This window comes from Limanda limanda, chromosome 2, assembly GCF_963576545.1.
Source record: "Limanda limanda chromosome 2, fLimLim1.1, whole genome shotgun sequence".
NCBI lineage: Eukaryota > Metazoa > Chordata > Actinopteri > Pleuronectiformes > Pleuronectidae > Limanda > Limanda limanda.
The window spans coordinates 2984141-3000595 of NC_083637.1; the positions used below are offsets into that span (position 1 = coordinate 2984141).

Here is a 16455-nt window from a genome sequence, read left to right on the forward strand (position 1 = left end):
AGCTGTCTCCATCTAGACGTACTGTCCTTATGTCTACCTCTCGTGGACATCTGCTTTCTGTCTCTTCTTCTCTTTCTATCAAATTATCTTCTCCTTCAGTCTCTGCTTCTTCCCCCCGCCCACCAATGGCCCGCGGGGGCCGATCAGCTGTCTCGTCACCCACTCCGGCGTCCACGGCTCACTGGCTCTTCAGCGGTTGGCGCTCGGTTACCATGGCGGCGACATCGGCTGTGGGTTCTGGAGGTAGGACATGACGACTGCTGAGATGGACAACCTGCAGACGGCACAGGGGAGAAGAGCTCGTCATGTAAAGAGTAAAAATACAGTCTGAAAAAAATCCTCATCCAAGAGTCGCTTAACAACTTGGCTTCATTTTCTAGACCTGGAATCTACTTTCATTTCTATATTCAGTTTTTATCGTGTTGTAGACAAACAGTTCTGCTGCCTCTCATTTTTTTTCTTGTTTGCACTTTTGTTTGTGGAGTTTCTCATTATTGCTTATGAGGCATAAAACACACTCCTGCTCCCTTCATTATTGAATTACATATTTTGCTTACAGGCAATGAAGCATTGCAGCTGAGCTCAGGTTGGATTCGTATTGAAGCGTTTCAGAATTCACCCCTGAGCCATGTGAAACCACTATAAGACTATTCATCAGCCCCCCCCCCCCCCCCCACTGCTCCTTCATCCTGTGCACACACACTCACCTGTGCTTAATAACACAGGGAAACCTACATCATAACTTGACAAATGTCCTAAACACTGGCCTTGAACCAGCTCCTTCGCACATGAGGCCGGTGAATTACGTTCATCGTCTGACATCCTTTGCTGAGCCAAACATTTTGTGTTACCAAACTGTGAGTGCATCCAGCTCGTCTTTAATACAACCTCATCGAGACGATGGAGCAGGAGGCTTTTTCCTTCATTGCAAATCTGTCTGCACGGCCCTGGACAAGTGCCCCTGCTGTCGTCCTCTTCCATAAGCAAATGGAAATGTACCAACTCTGGAGGTCACACAGTTAAAAGCTTTTGGACATTAGAGCTGGCTCGTCTGACGTTTCAATGGCAGACGCAAGCAAGGTTTAACCTACAGTATTTAAACTGCTAATTCGAGAATTAAATATAAAACACAGAGAACCAAATTTGCAATACACACAGATAAAGATAAATATGTAAAAGAAAAGATCTGATGAAGTGAAGAGCTGTGTTCCACTGTTTTGTTATTGTAATTTTCTTGGAATTGTTTCTGTGGACAACATAACTTTGAAAGAACGATGATGTGATTTGACCAATTCTTCAAGTAGAAGAGATTCAAGAGGAAGTCAATAAAGAATAATATTAAATTATCTCCAGGGCAGCAGACAGCCAGCTCTTCATCCACAGAGCTGCACTCACTAATCTTAGATGTTTCCTGCTGATCTGGACGATACAAACCTCCCAGTACAACACTGCTGGTAAAGAAAAGCGTGTTGTGCTGTGTACTCTGCTGAAGCTACAACACATAGATATCTAAGTTCAGAAAATAGTACATGAGTTTGAATATAGTGCACAGGGAAAACACTCAATATCCTGTGTATATGAACCTTTGACTGTATATAAAGATGGAAGGCATGATGGCTCTCTAATGTAGGAATGAGACGGCTCTGGATTGGTCGAGCTTGTGTATCTGCAGGACCTTTCTACTGCTCTTCCATTCCAGATCAATACTCTCCAGACTCTGGCTCCACATGACGTCATGTGATGCAAGAGAGCAGCGTTTGAATCTGGTATATATGGCTTTGTTTCTGGATAGTGGAAGGAAGTGGAGGAGACGTGCCGCCATATTTAATTTACAACCCCTGTATTGTATACTCACATGAAGCTGCTCATCATCTGCTTGGTGTCCTCTGAGCTTCTGGAGTTTGCGAAACTGATGAAAGAGCAGTAGACTGCGATCCAAGCGCACCACTTCAACTGAAACACACATGGATAATCTGTGTTAGCAAGGATGAAACAAAGCTTTACATTGGAGAGAGATGATTACAGGAGGTGAATCAACAAGAGCACTAGATACATTTTACATGATTAATCTTGAATTTGGTGTTTGTACATAGGCAAGCACATGTGAAGTCACTTAAGTAATTCAGCCCTGGAACTCCTTTGTCAACCTGAAGTAAAACATTCAGTTCACTTCATGTCTTTCTGACACGAAAAAGCATCTGGACGTCATTTCCAGTCTTTGCTTAATAAATCCTGAAACATAAATAAATCAATAATTTATTATATTTAAAAAGGGGGGATGTATAAACCCCAATCAGCCAATGCTAACCCTAACCCTTTCTATACTATACTAATGATATTTCATAATGACGTCATGCTGTTATTTATACAATATGATGACAAATGATTGTTGTTAATCTAAATGAACTGCCTCGGATCTTATGGGTAATGTATTAATACGCTATACAACGGGATTGTCTGACGTCATGGTGACGTACACACACAGCTACACAATGCACCCAGAGGAAACAAAGGATGCCAACGAGTTAGAATAGTTCTTTGTTGAGGGAAAGGCGATTAATCAAATGATCTGGTATTGGACTGGGAGGAGGTCACACTATCCAGTCTTCTCTTTGTTTCATTTACTGTGACCTTTCTGCTGAAAGTCAAACGCTGACCTTCATCCGTTCATCTGAAAGGTGAGTTTACCTTTAATCTTCTAAAAGGAACAATTGGGCTGGACCAAGGGTCTGAATATGAATATGATGTGAGGTAGAGGGGGGTGTGGGAGTCCCAGGGGTGTGAGGGTATGTTCCTGTGTGGGTCACCTTGAGCATCAGCCCACACATGCTGAAGATCATGCCGAGCAGGTTCATGTAGTCCGGCGTGGGGTCTTCCAGGGTGGGGTTGGACTCGGTGCTGGGGGCCTTGTACCTGCAGCAACACAAGGGAACGTTAGACAAACACATCATGTCCCAGGGAGGACATTCATTGAGAGGACATCTTATTGAGTCCATACAGTAAGTGCTGGTGTGAAACATGGACTACAACTTGGTTCCTGCAAGAGGTTCCCAGCGAGATGTCTGACCCTGGCTGCAGAATTATAACATGAACATATGAACATTTAATATCACAACAATTAACAGTCAACTAAACATGAACAAACTATCGTCATGTGGTTGATTTAAAGGTTAAATCCTCCATGCGAGTCGGATAATGGCTAATCCTTCCACGCATGATCTGTGGAGACCTTTAGCTTGTTAGCTTGTTAGCTTATTAGCTAAACGCAGCTAATTCCACAGATTAACGCTGAGTTTAATTTATAAAACACGAACCTTAGTATCTTGTTGAGTCTCTTCGGGTCCGACATGTTGTTGGAAGTCATGATAACCGACAGGAAGCTGCTGTTGTGGGTGAATCTGAGGATTTAAACACCGGGACTGCGAACAGCTGACAGGCCGGAGCGACAGGGCGGAAGTGGGGACAGCTACATCCGGTGGATTTCAAGATATAAAAGCGCTCTGCAGGGCAAACTATCTGCTAAGAGCTTGTTTATTTCTTGTTTAAATATACAAACTTGATCTATTTTAATGTATTTTTTAACTTTTCATTTATGTAAAATAAACTAAAACTGAAAAAAGGGGAAAATTAGGTCTGAGCTTTTATTCTGACAGGGCTGCGTGAACCCAGGGTGCATTGCGCGAACTAGCAAACATATGAATGGATCAGAGGAATGAAAGCAGATGAAGTTTGATTCCTTTCAATCATTTCAATATTAATAAACCAACTATTTATGAATCAGCAGGTGCATCGGGGGCTTCATCCATGACGCTCCCACTGTGTTAACCTGGTTAAGGTGAGTTAACTGAGTGTAGCACTGGTTAGCTGCTAACTGGGTAAACATCTGCTAATCATGCTAGTTCTGTTCAAATCTACTGTACAAGAATCACATAACCCGGAAGTAACTCACCTGGTTTCTTCAGCAGCTTCCTCCTGATTCCTGTTGATTTAACAAACTCATTCAGTGCTTTCGTGTTCCTGTGGAGAGAAGTTATGCTAACCTAGCTAACAGAAGAGTTGTTGACATGTGCATGTTGTGGTTGTGGTTGTTGACATGTGCTTGTTGTGGTTGTGGTTGTTGACATGTGCTTGTTGTCGTTGTGGTTGTTGACATGTTCATGTTGTGGTTGTTTTGGGGATCAGGTTGTGTGATGGCGTTCCCTCAGACCAGACCTCAGGCTCCTCAGCTTCCTCAGCATCTTCTCAGGACCATCGAGTGTCAGCAGGGAGCTGTCAGGGCGGTTCGCTTCAACGGTGAGGAACACCAGCTCATCATCTCAAGAGGAACAGGATTTAATCAGTCAATCAATCAAGTTTAATATGTATAGCCCAAATTCAGTCATAGGGCTTTAACATGGTGAGACATCCTCTGTCCTTAACCCTCAGCAAGAGTCAGGAAAACTACTTAAAACCCTTTTAACAGGTAAAAATACGTAGAAACATCAGAGAGACACATGTGAGGATCCGTCTTCCAGGAGGAAAACAAGTGCACTAGATGTCAAATGCAGGAAAACATCATCAGGATAAAGTTTTCAGCAGCATTGATAAGGGTAAACATGTTGAAGGATAACTGAAGGTCAGATACTTGAAGGTCAAGTATCCGAGGAGAAATACTATATGTCAAGCAGTCCTGCTGCATCATAGTCTCTGGTCAGCAGCCAGCGAGATCATGATCCACCATCAAGACAGGATCCACTATAGTCCAGAGTCATTGTCAACTGCTGCCAGTTAGGATCCATCAGCAGCTCCCGGCTCAGTCGTGGTCCACCATCATTATCTGATGCCAACGGGATAAAGGATCCGCCATTATTATTACGATCAGCCCGCACGATATAGAATCCGCCATACATTTAACATCATTCTTAATCCTGCAAATGTCCCCATTGTAGATAGATAGATATATAAGAGTAATGTCTGGGATCTATAGTAGCTTTACACCTGTTGCAGCAGAAAGACATAGCAACTGTTTTGCTATTATTCACAAATAAGCATGTGTTCATTTGTTGCTAGACTAAAGTAATGTGAGCATATTCACTCAGGACTTATGGAAACACGACGGATCCCTTTCCCCTATTTTAAGATATTTTATGGACAATTCCTTGAAGAAATGTTTGTCAGAAATGCTGGTAAAGAAATGGAAGACAGTGGTGCAAATGTCCTCAGAAACACAGTGCTCTCTGGGTTCCAGACAGTCGCTGGCTTTTCCCAGTTGGTAATCAGGCCTTTGTGTGAACCCTCCATCTTAGTCTCATTCTCGATAGTTTACCCTTGTGTCCTGTCTCCCTGCTCAGCTGATGGGAACTACCTGATGTCCTGTGGCAGTGACAAGTCTCTGAAGCTGTGGAGTGTGAGCACAGGGACGCTGCTGAAGTCGTACAGCGGCCACGGGTACGAGGTCCTGGACGCTGATGGGTGAGTGGATTTCACCACGTCCTCCACAGGACAGTTGTTTTTAGCAATATGAATGAATTAATCAAGTGTTAAAACGTGTGTTCTGTTTTCCTCCACAGATCTTTTGACAACAGCTTAATTTGCACCTGCAGCTCGGACAAGACTGTGATCCTGTGGGACGTGGCCACGGGACAGGTCACACGCAAACTCAGAGGACATGCCGGGGTCAGTTCAGCGGATCATAACTCTGTGTTTCCTGTTTCTGTAGAAGTATTTCTCCAATTTTTATTTACATCACTCTCTTTTCACAGAAAGTCAACTGTGTCCAGTTTAACGAGGAGGCAAATGTCATCTTTTCTGGTGAGTTTTCATTAAAAAGCCTCCGATCAATGAATGATTCACTATATATGTTGTTTTTATCACAATGTGTAATGAGATATATCTAACCAGTTGAACACTGAGGTGAGTTTTGTGGTCCGTTTTTATTTTAAATTGCCAAGAGCTCATCAACACTAATACTGATCCTCAACTAATTCTAAATGTTTTTATATTTCCTCAGTAAAATATGTATTTGTTCTGATGTGTGTGTGTGTGTGTTTGTGTGTGTTTCTTCGTCCAGGGTCCATAGATGGGACAGTTAGGTGCTGGGACGTCCGGTCCAGAAGGTTTGAGCCCATCCAGGTTCTGGACGAGGCCACGGACGGCGTCAGCAGCCTGAAGCTGATGCAACACGAGCTGCTCACAGGGTGAGGACAGCTTTTTGTATTTTGAATCATCACAAATCAACAAACTGCTCCTCTCCTGCTGCAGCTTAAATTCTTAACTGGCAATAAACATGTTCCCCCAGTTTCAACACTTCTCCATTGTAGTGAGGCACAGACCATAATAATTCACTTGCACATTCTAAATTTCCCTCTGGATTAATAAAGTATCCATCTATCTATCTATCTATCTATCTACATTATTCTGAAATCATCTTCTGTTCAGATCTGTGGACGGCCGACTGAGACGCTACGACCTGAGGATCGGTCAGATGCACGTGGACTTCATCAACAGTCAGTCAACATGTGTTTTTGTTTTTTTTTATATTCTTTTTATTGGTTTTTAACCGTTTTATAGAACAAACATTAGAAAAACAAAACAGACAACAAAACAAACAGAACAGCAAAAAAAAAATCCCACCCCAAACTAACAATGAGCACTGCAGTATATATCCTTACACATATATATACATATATATATATACACACATACACATACATACATACATACATACATACATACATACATACATACATACATACATACATACATACATACATACATACATACATACATACATACATACATACATACATACATACATACATACATACATACATACATACATACATACATACATACATACATACATACATACATACATACATACATACATATATATATATACACACATACGTACATACACACATACATCCATGTATACACAAACATACATACATACACAATCAGATGACAGGAGACAGACAAGGGAATAGCGTATATAAAATAAAAAGAATGAAACAAAATAAAATAAAAAAATAAAAATGTTTTAAAGAAAATTACTTTCACTGGAAAAAGTAGCAAGAACAGTAGGATCGGAGTAATAGAAGCGTTATTAAGTCTATAACACCGGGAAGTGATGTTATGTCACCAAGCAAAAAACCCTTGAAAACGTGAGCTGGTTATGAACATAATGTTAAACTTGTGTGCGTTCCAGGTCCCATCACGTGCGTTTGCTTCAGTCAGGACGGTCAGTGCACGCTGAGCTCCAGCTTGGACTCAACGCTCCGACTGCTGGATAAGAGCACCGGGGAAATGTTGGGAGAGTGAGTGATGTTCATTCTCATTTCAAATGATAAAACATGGAATACAGTATCAGAGCATATTCATTGAATTCACAAAACCCTTTGATAGAAAGTCTTCAGAACGACTAAAACACTGCAGAGGCATTAATCTTGACCTAACTGCTATAAAACGATAAAAAATGTAAAGATTAGAAAAGGTTCCTGGGAAGTTTACTGTCACATTTAAATGTTGAGGCCTTGTTTCCTTTGTTTCTCTCAGGTTTACAGGACATAAGATGAAGGGCTACAAGCTGGACTGCTGTCTCACCAGTAAAGACACACATGTCCTGAGCTGCTCTGAGGACGGACACGTGTACTGCTGGGACCTGGTCGAGGTCAGCATCCACCTTAATTTACTAACATAAGAGTAATCCACAGAACAGTGAACAGAATTTACTGATGAGGGGAAAGCTAGAAATCGGATGCTGAACAGTAGATCAGCAGCCTGTGGCCCACCTGTGTGAATCCACGTCCAGTTGAATCAAATTCAATCTAAATCCGGTCCGACTGTATATTTGACACAGTTCTAGAAAGTACAGCTAATGTTTTTTTACGACTCTGTGACCTCCAGGGCTCTTTGACCTTGAAGCTGTCCGTGGGAGAAGCTGTGGTCCAGTCGATGTCCTTCCACCCCACAGAGACCTGCCTCCTCACTGCCATGGAGGGGCGTGTCCAGGTGTGGGGGGCGGAGCCAAAGGAGACGAAGGAGGACGTGATGGACACATAGTCTATGGACTTTCTGTTTTGCTTGTTGTTATTCCAGTAACTTAGTCTGTGTGAGTTTTTGTAAAGTTCTTAAAAAAAGGCTGAACTTTTGCTCACGGACCTAAACAATATGTGATCTGGATGTGAATCTATATTTAGTTCAAGAGGGATTCGTTTGTCTTTGAGAAATAATCCAGGATTTAGATTTTTGTATCTTTGTATATTTCTAATAAAAAACAAAATTGATTATAATCATTTTCAAAATCGTGTAATTTTCACTCGAAATGAACTGACGACAAACAATGATCCTTTCTGTACAAGTTGATCTTTATTAGGAACTTTACACACAATGAATGTAGAAATGAGCACATTACAAAATAAATTAATCAGCATGACGAGAGGACGACGTCAAATAAATAAATAACTTATCTTACATAAATACATTTTCTAATCTGTGTCTGGTTGATGAATACGTCTGAACTGTAAAGAACTTCCCTCGGCTGCGTTTGTCCAACCAGACGTTGCATCTACGCAGCTTCGTACATCTGATCTGCTCTATTTGTAACTTTCAAAATTGCACTGAAGATTTTAAATAAATAAATGTCAGCTTCATGTTTGTTTGTCAGGAGGTTAAGATTCAGAGAAGGTCCAAATCAGCTGACATGAACAATAGTTAAAGTATTTACATTTGAAGAACACACGTCAATTTCATTGTGTATTTTTTGCTGGCGACAGATAAAGAAAAAACCTTTTCTCGAATGCAGAATGTTCATAAACTAAGAAAAGCTGCCTGATTTTTTTTTATAGCTCGAATGTTATCAAAATAAAATCAAAATAAGGTAATCGTGAATCCTACAAAGCCACTTTTCAATAGAAAAACTGGATTCTTTCACCTAAACGTGACAATAGCTTAATTTTGTGCTCATTTCATAAGAAAAGGTTTCAGCTTCCTTCCATCATGAGATTAAACTCTTCATTTACAGACATTACAATAAAACCTGGCAGCAAACTTGTCCCCTCGGAATCGCTTTGTCATCACTAGCTATCATACACACCTCCCTTCCTCCCTTCCTCCCTTCCTCCCCTCCACCCTCTCAACGCCACCCTTCTCCTCTCAGCCGTCTAACCCACGCAGCTGCAGCCGGCGGCCGACAGCTTCTCCACCTTGTGCCAGCGGTGCGAGTTGTCCAGGAAGGCCATGTCCTCGTGGTGGGTGGGCCGGCAGCAGGGCGTGCTGTGCCACTGGTCCCCGGGCGCCGGGTGGGGCAGCACCCCACTGACCAGCAGGTTAGAGAGGGTGAGGTCGTGGTTGGAGCGAACCCGGGGACACGTCCCACTGCAGTACTTGAAGAGGACGCTCTCGTCCGAGTCGTAGCCGAGCCCGAGGTCCCGGACCTGCAGCAGGATGGAGCGCAGGCCGCACTGGGGGTCGAGAGCCGAGCGGCGTGAGCGGACTGGCATCGGGACAATGGGATTGGGCGATGGCTGGATTCCTGAAGCTTCTGTTTGTCTGTCTTCTTCAGACGGATTTCCACTTCCTCTGTCTGCATCAGGAGACGTGTGTGGAGACGCTGTTTCCTGTGTCTGATCTAGAAAAGACAGAAAGAGTAACAGAAAATCAATAACAATTTAAATACCAGTTATTTAGACTTTCACAAAAAATAAAAAGCTTTTTAGGAGCAGACTATTAAAGTTAAATGTGATAAATATCCAAGTCTAGACATAATATTCAGGACACTGGTCTCAATTTGAGCCAGAAGGTCACAGGTCATCAGGACCCACAGCCAGCACTTACCGATCGGTGACCTCCTCCAGCGGCCCTCTCCCCTCTGGACGCAAAACAGAACCACAAGCAGCTTCAGCAGGGACCTCATCGCTACTCTTCTCCTCAGTGAACCAGACACACACGTGTGTTGGGTTTGTGTGTCTGCGGGTGCGAGTGATGCTTAAGATGCAGACGAGTCACGACCTCCAATATATAGCCCTCGGAGATAAAGGGGGGTGAAGGGATGAGACAGACGCTAACCCGTTACTTGCCAACAGACGATCCCACTCACCTGAGCCTGACAGCGAGCGTAGGAGGGCAGGCGGGCGCTTGACCCAGAATTTGTCCTGTTGGGATTATCTAATTGGTGTAAATCACTGGTTTATTGTTGAGTTTCTCCCAGATGTTTTTCCAGAGGATGTTGGCCAGTGGCACTATGGATTCCCTGAGGTTTCCTAAGAGCTGCTAAGGAGCGGACAATGATGTCACATTGATGATGCCGAGAAGTGTGTGTGATGAATGAACCTGCAGATAGGAAGCGAGACAAGACGAGAGCGATTACGTTCAGAGACGGAACTTTATCAATGTAAAAGAAAGAAGAGTCCATGAGGAATGTCTTAAAATAACAGGCCTACTGTTGTATTCTGTGTTTGTCACTTTTCTTGTTCTAAACATCAGAGCCGAGGAAAAGCAAAGCAAACAACCAAAATCTTTTTAGGGTCAAATGCCAGATAAGAAAGGGAGGTTACAACACAACATGGGCCTGTTTCAGCAGACATTCCACAATGGGTGACTCGTCTTGAGCTGGTCCATAAATTGAGGGATTTCATTAGCAATGTGAGGCTGACATGTAGGATATGTAGAATATGCATTATGTAACGGTTATAGGGCCCGAACAGATAGTCAGCCGGTGGAATCTGGATTTAGCAAGAAGAAGAGTGCATATTTGGACCGAGTTCCAGGTGCAGGTCAGGCACCTCAGTGCACCTTATTTAGCAAGTGATGCTGAAATGAACACAAATTAATTTGTGAGTAGCCAAGCATGTGAAATGTATTCTGGGAAAATTTTGACATTTTGTTCTGGAGTGAAATGAAAGGAGCCACTGTTTATGTTATTTATGGCACCTTTGCTTTTCTGTTCAAAGGTACGATGAGTCAAAAATAAAGTGAAAACTATAGAGACGTAGAAAAGAGTTTTCAGAACGTTTGTGAGGTGTTAAAACGAGCATGAAATCCATCCCTCCGTTTTGAATACCTAGGGGGGGGGGTAGAACCAATCCCAGCTGACATTGGGCGAGAGGCGGAGTACACAGAGCCGACAAACTACAATCCACGCTCAATTAAGAGTCGCCAATCAACTTAATGGACTAAAGGAGGAAATCCCACACAGACACAGTGGGAACATCTAAACTCTGACCGGCTGCCAGGTTCAAACTGGTCAACATTTGAGCCGGCTGTCAAAGTGAAATTGTTTGTTTTTATAAAGAGCTTTTCTGGTCTTGATGAAACTCAAAGCTCTTTACAGCTCGAGCTCACACACACATTCATACAGTGCATCACTTTCTCTATCACAGTTTAATCCCACAGCCGAAGCAACCTGAGCTTCAGTATCTTGGCCGAGGACACTTCGGAGGATCCTCTGATCGGTCGTCCTCCAACCTGAAGGTCGGCCATTCGATCCCAGTCGTCCCCATCTGCTGAAGTATCCTTCCACCAAGTTTCATGGAAATCCGTTCAGTAGTTTTTGTGTGATCCTGCAAAAACATCACTTCAAACATGAGACAAAGAAATCATTTCAAATGTGAATAGGAGCAGAAGCAGTTGGAACAACAAGTAGGCAAAGGAACTGATGCCTCAGTAAAAGATAAGTGATTCAAGCTGTTTGTATAATAATAAAAATACATAAAATCTAGTGAATAAAAACAGTTTTCATAACACAGAAGATTCATTTCTCTGGGCTTTGTAAAGACCCAGCTCCTGGTTTCACTTACAGACAAGAGGAGTGTGTCCAGTGAGAATCGAGGTTTATTTATTACAGTTAAAAAGACCCATATCTCATGTATTATAGCTCTGTTGATGTGAATTAGAAAGGAATCATCTCCAGATCTTGAACTGATATCGGTGCAGATAGTTTACTGCCAGGAATTCTCTCGAGGATTAAGTTTCTGCACTAAATTACTAATTCCGAAGAGAAACGGCCGTGTGTCTTTAAGCGAGTTCTTCCTCTGTTTAAGTCCAGGCCTCTCAATCAGTCTGATTCTAACTTTAGCGAATTTGACCTTAAACTCAAATTCATGTTATTAATTCATGTTTTTTTTTACCATGTTCACCGCCTTCATCCTCTTTCCTCAGAAGAAGTCAGTCTACAATAGAGATGCTTTTTTTAAATGAAGGTTCATGTTGAACACACAATCTTGGTCTTGTTCAAGTTGTTTCGTTCCTGACGTTAAGGAACAGTGTGTGTTTCGAAGGGCTTCACATGACCTGAAGAGGAAACTGGGGAAAGGGTCAAAGGTCAGTGGAGAGAATGAAAAAGATCGAGGCCGTTCACATTAAACATCGGAGACAAACAGTGACAAGAGTTTCCCTTCCACCTCTCTCTCATTACCTGTCTAAGAATCAACATATAGGCAACCAGAAGACAAGATGAAGTAAAAATAATCATTTTCTTATGGAATTAAAACCAACAATCCCAGTAAAAACTAGCTGAGCACTCAGTACAGTGTTTACCTCCGCCAGGGCCAACAGTCTATTCAAGAAAACTACATTCAAATTCACTAGATACAGATGTTTTTCTAAACCAAATTAAACACATTTACAGATATTATTTTTCCTAGAGATCCATCAATGAACATGCTGCAAAAAACACTATTTCACAATGTTGGAGAAAGAGAAAGAAAGTTCCTGGATCCACACCAAACATTTAGCACTTCTTCTCTGACCTGTATCTTTTCTGTAGTTTTTGCGTATTCCTGCGAAATAAAAGACAGAAAACATGAATATGCACCTTCTGCACATGTGTTTTAATTATCTGTATTCCATGGACATGTTATACATGTACAATAGAATCTGGATTAAGGGGCATATTGCACAGGTACATTAAAAAAGTAAGAATGCTTCTTGGATATAACGTTTCTATTTCTTAGTTACTTTGAAGTCTTGTTTTATGTGCTTGGATTTTCCATGACAGGCTGTAAATTAATGCTTAGTGACCTTTGTAAAGTAAGACAACACATTTATGAATGCATGAAATTGTGTGAAGCTTGTGTCGATGGTGTGAACAAGCTGAAGGGTTTGATCTTAAGAACCTAAAAGTGGAGGTGAGGGACCTGCTGAACTTCTCCTTCTCAATTCTATCCGTACTTCTTTACTCGCTATAGGCAGAAATGTAAAAACAAAAATGAAAATAAATGAACCTAAACTCAAGCTTTGATTTTACTGGATTGATTATACAGTAGCTGCCACTGTGTAAACGCACACCCTCCTCTTTTCTGGAACATTTTTGTAAATACACGTTTGTTATTTACAATCTCTGCTCACGCAATTGGAAACCCCACTCACGGAAAGCTTCCATTTCCCAGTAATTTGCATGGAAAGGGCAAAGGGCCCGGCACATTCCTTCCACCTCTCGAGAGATGGGAGGTTGAGGGCCGAGTGAGAGGTGGAAAGACGGCGGGACAGCAGAAGAGGTGGTGGGAGAAACACGGCGGAGATAGAGCGATCCTGTTGGATGAGGGCCTGCACAGCCAGTCTGGAATTCCCCGCCGTCAGACGACAGGAATGGAAAGAACGTGGCATCATTTTCTGTAAAAGAAGCGGCGGAAAAAGAAGAAAAGATGCAGAATGTTGACAACATTTCACACAGTTCAAACACACCGCCCCACACAACCCCTCATTGGAAACAGGCACCATCAGATGTTACATTTCATCCACCACTCTAGAGCTCAGATTTCCTACATGTTCTCAAATCATCCATCTTTCAGATCGAATGACCTTTTAAACCTCTCACAATATTCAACAAATAATATCATCTCTATGTGAGACATTTACTGTGACTCTTCTTGCATTTAGTTGTTAAGAAACATATCATTTTTCATCATCATGCAACATATTGTGAACGTTCATGATAAGAGAGGTTAGACACACACAACCAGAACCACAATAAACAGGAGGACCAGTTAAACGTTTTATGAAGTCAGAGATATCAGACGTGTACGTGGGTGCAGGAGTGAGAAAGTGACTGAGAGGAAAAATAACCAGAACTACGCTCTGATAGAGTCTTTAATGAAGCAGAGGGCGACTCTACTTGTTTTTTAACGTTTTCCTAAGGAGTTTATGTCTCAATCTCTAGTTTCAAGTCCTCTTCAATACATCTGATGTTTATGTCGTAAATGATGATCCATTCAGAGCACTGTATGCATTGGGGCGTGGATACCACAGTGTGATTGACAGCTAGTAGTGTCCAATAGGTGCAGGTGAAGGTAGGCGTGCACATAGATCTATATAAAGACTAGATGTCTCGTTCAACGGAGCCTGACCTCCGCACATGGCGGCCATCTTGCTAGAGTGAGCTCGCTCAACCATAACATTGTTTTGTAGTGGTACTTACCTTTTAAATAACCATAACTTGATCAATTTTCAACTGATTTTTAAACGGTCTGGTTTGTTAAACACGTCAGAGATGTAGTTATGACACTCCATAAATTATTCAATTTTTAAGAAACTAACATAATTATATATAAGTATGCAGTGTCATATCTTCATCTCTGACGTTTATAACAAACCAAACCATTTAAAAATCGGTTGAAAATTGAGCAAGTTATGGTTATTTACCACTAGGGTGGAGAGGGTCGTCATGGTGACCAGCGCTCTACTGGTGGACACTGCAGCAGGAGCGTTTATCTCCAGATGATTTGGCGCCTATCGATTGACCCGACAATGGTTTTCAATTATATGATTTCATATCGGTGAAGAAGTCAGAAAATTATTTCTCCAGGTATCTCTGCATCCCACAGGTCTGGAGACAATCAGGATGACATAATTAAGAAATCCTTCCGATACAAAAAGGCTCCATTGCCTGATTGTGATGTAAACAGTTCACGCACAATATGATGCATCAACACTCTGATGCTCTACTCAGCTTCTGGACCTTCCGTGCCATCGCTCCCAACGTGAACATCGGCTTCATCTGGTGTCTAGTCTACTGTTTTTGTTCACGACATGGTGTCAGGGTGGAATCCCTTCTCCCATCACTCTGTCTCCTCTGCATTCCTGCACGTTCAGCACATTTATTTCACCAAGCAGACATATGCATCAGAAACATATGTCGTTTATGATGCACCGCTTCCTCTGTGTGGACCTCCTGTTATCAGGGAAACTAGATAAATCCCTGAGGCCCATCATAACCTGAGCATGACACTTTAAATACATTAAAAGACGTGGTTTAACTTTCTGCTCCTCATCAATTAACGACCACTTAAATAAACCTTACTATCTTACCTGATGTTTTCTTTCTGTTGAAGCGCTCTCTGATAAGATGTGTTAAATTAAAAGCAGCCCGCAGACAGACAGACTCACGCTCAGGTATGACTCCAGACGGAGCTAAATGCAGCCTGAGTTAAAGCCACACCTGATAAGCAGAGGTAAAAATAGAGCAGAAAGGTTATGGAGCGGCTAAGGTATGAGACTGAGAGATCTAAAGTTCAAATGAAGACTTATAAATGGCGAGAGGCGGTGGACTAGTGGCAGAAACTTGGACTGTGGGCAGAAAAGGTCTCTGGTTCGTCTCTGGTTCGACTCCACGGAGAAACAACAAAAAGACGAACCTGGATTGATCTGTCCAAAAATCCAAGAGGATTCTAGTGCCCCTGAGCAAGGCACCTTACTCCCCGGGCACCGTACATGGCTGCCCACTGCTCTGTGTGTCCTGCACCAGATGGGTTAAAAGCAGAGGTTCAATTCCCTCCTTGCATGAGTGTGCTTGTGCATGTCTGTGCATGTGTTTGGGACAAATAAATGTATCTTAATCTTAATCTGTATCTTAACTAATCACACTAAATGGGGGGAAAAGCGGTGATAGTTTTATCCCAAAATGTTTTCAACTGAAGTGTAGAGACAGGATTTGAAGCAGCGTCAGCGAATCTGAGTTCCCAGAAGTGACCCGTGGCCACGTGGGAGGCAGATGACGACAGGTCGGTTTGTGTCACGTCGGGACTGTCGATGCTAATTGGACGAGTTCTGCTGCACATTCCCGGGTGAGCTGGTCCGACAGCCAGTCCATGTAGGGATCGTCTGAGCCGAGCGAGAGGGCCAGGAATGCAGGGAAGCAGCCCTCCACTAACTGGAAATGTTCAGAGAGGATTTGCGTCTGAGTCCGCTGCTGCCGCTGCCGCTGTAAATCTGCAGCTCAGAGCCGAGATGCTCCGCCGACGAGTGGGATCACGGCTGAGGAATCTGCAGGTTTCCATTGGAAGCCCGACCCGTGAACGCCGCTGGTTCAACTAACAGCTACACCGCCCCCCCCCCCTGCTCTGGCTGGAGATGTGTGACATCAGCCAGGAGACTCCTGGAGCATGATGACATCAGACTGAGAAACACATCAACCACGAGGCCAAAAGTATGCGGACACCGGGCGTGATGTGGAAACTGAACATGCTTGGGACGTGTGAT

General features: G+C 42.7%; 3 protein-coding genes across 3 annotated transcripts in view; 1 reads left to right on the top strand and 2 right to left on the bottom strand.

Moving 5' to 3' along the window:
- Nucleotides 1–3451, bottom strand: part of wdr83os (WD repeat domain 83 opposite strand) — a 3592-nt gene extending 141 nt beyond the window's left edge. The window contains exons 1-4 of the mRNA XM_061088133.1: nucleotides 3315–3451; nucleotides 2808–2913; nucleotides 1856–1953; nucleotides 1–274 (exon numbers count right to left, since the gene is read on the bottom strand). The exon at nucleotides 1–274 is cut by the window's left edge and continues 141 nt beyond it. Coding sequence (XP_060944116.1) covers nucleotides 208–274; nucleotides 1856–1953; nucleotides 2808–2913; nucleotides 3315–3364 — 321 coding nt within the window. The 5' untranslated portion in view covers nucleotides 3365–3451 and the 3' untranslated portion in view covers nucleotides 1–207. The remainder of the gene's footprint in view (nucleotides 275–1855; nucleotides 1954–2807; nucleotides 2914–3314) is intronic.
- Nucleotides 3452–3692: 241 nt separating this feature from the next.
- Nucleotides 3693–8306, top strand: LOC133021307 (WD repeat domain-containing protein 83). Its single transcript, XM_061088085.1, has 10 exons — nucleotides 3693–3835; nucleotides 4183–4293; nucleotides 5331–5451; nucleotides 5550–5655; nucleotides 5742–5790; nucleotides 6050–6176; nucleotides 6418–6485; nucleotides 7190–7298; nucleotides 7537–7651; nucleotides 7888–8306. Exons 2-10 carry the CDS (start codon nucleotides 4191–4193, stop codon nucleotides 8041–8043), a joined length of 954 nt encoding a protein of 317 aa, XP_060944068.1. The 5' UTR covers nucleotides 3693–3835; nucleotides 4183–4190; the 3' UTR covers nucleotides 8044–8306.
- An 837-nt stretch (nucleotides 8307–9143) lies between these two features.
- LOC133015217 (persephin-like) lies at nucleotides 9144–16439 on the bottom strand. Its single transcript, XM_061082369.1, has 3 exons — nucleotides 16415–16439; nucleotides 16059–16126; nucleotides 9144–9443 (listed from the first exon to the last, which is right to left on the bottom strand). Exons 1-3 carry the CDS (start codon nucleotides 16437–16439, stop codon nucleotides 9144–9146), a joined length of 393 nt encoding a protein of 130 aa, XP_060938352.1.
- Nucleotides 16440–16455: the final 16 nt, after the last annotated feature.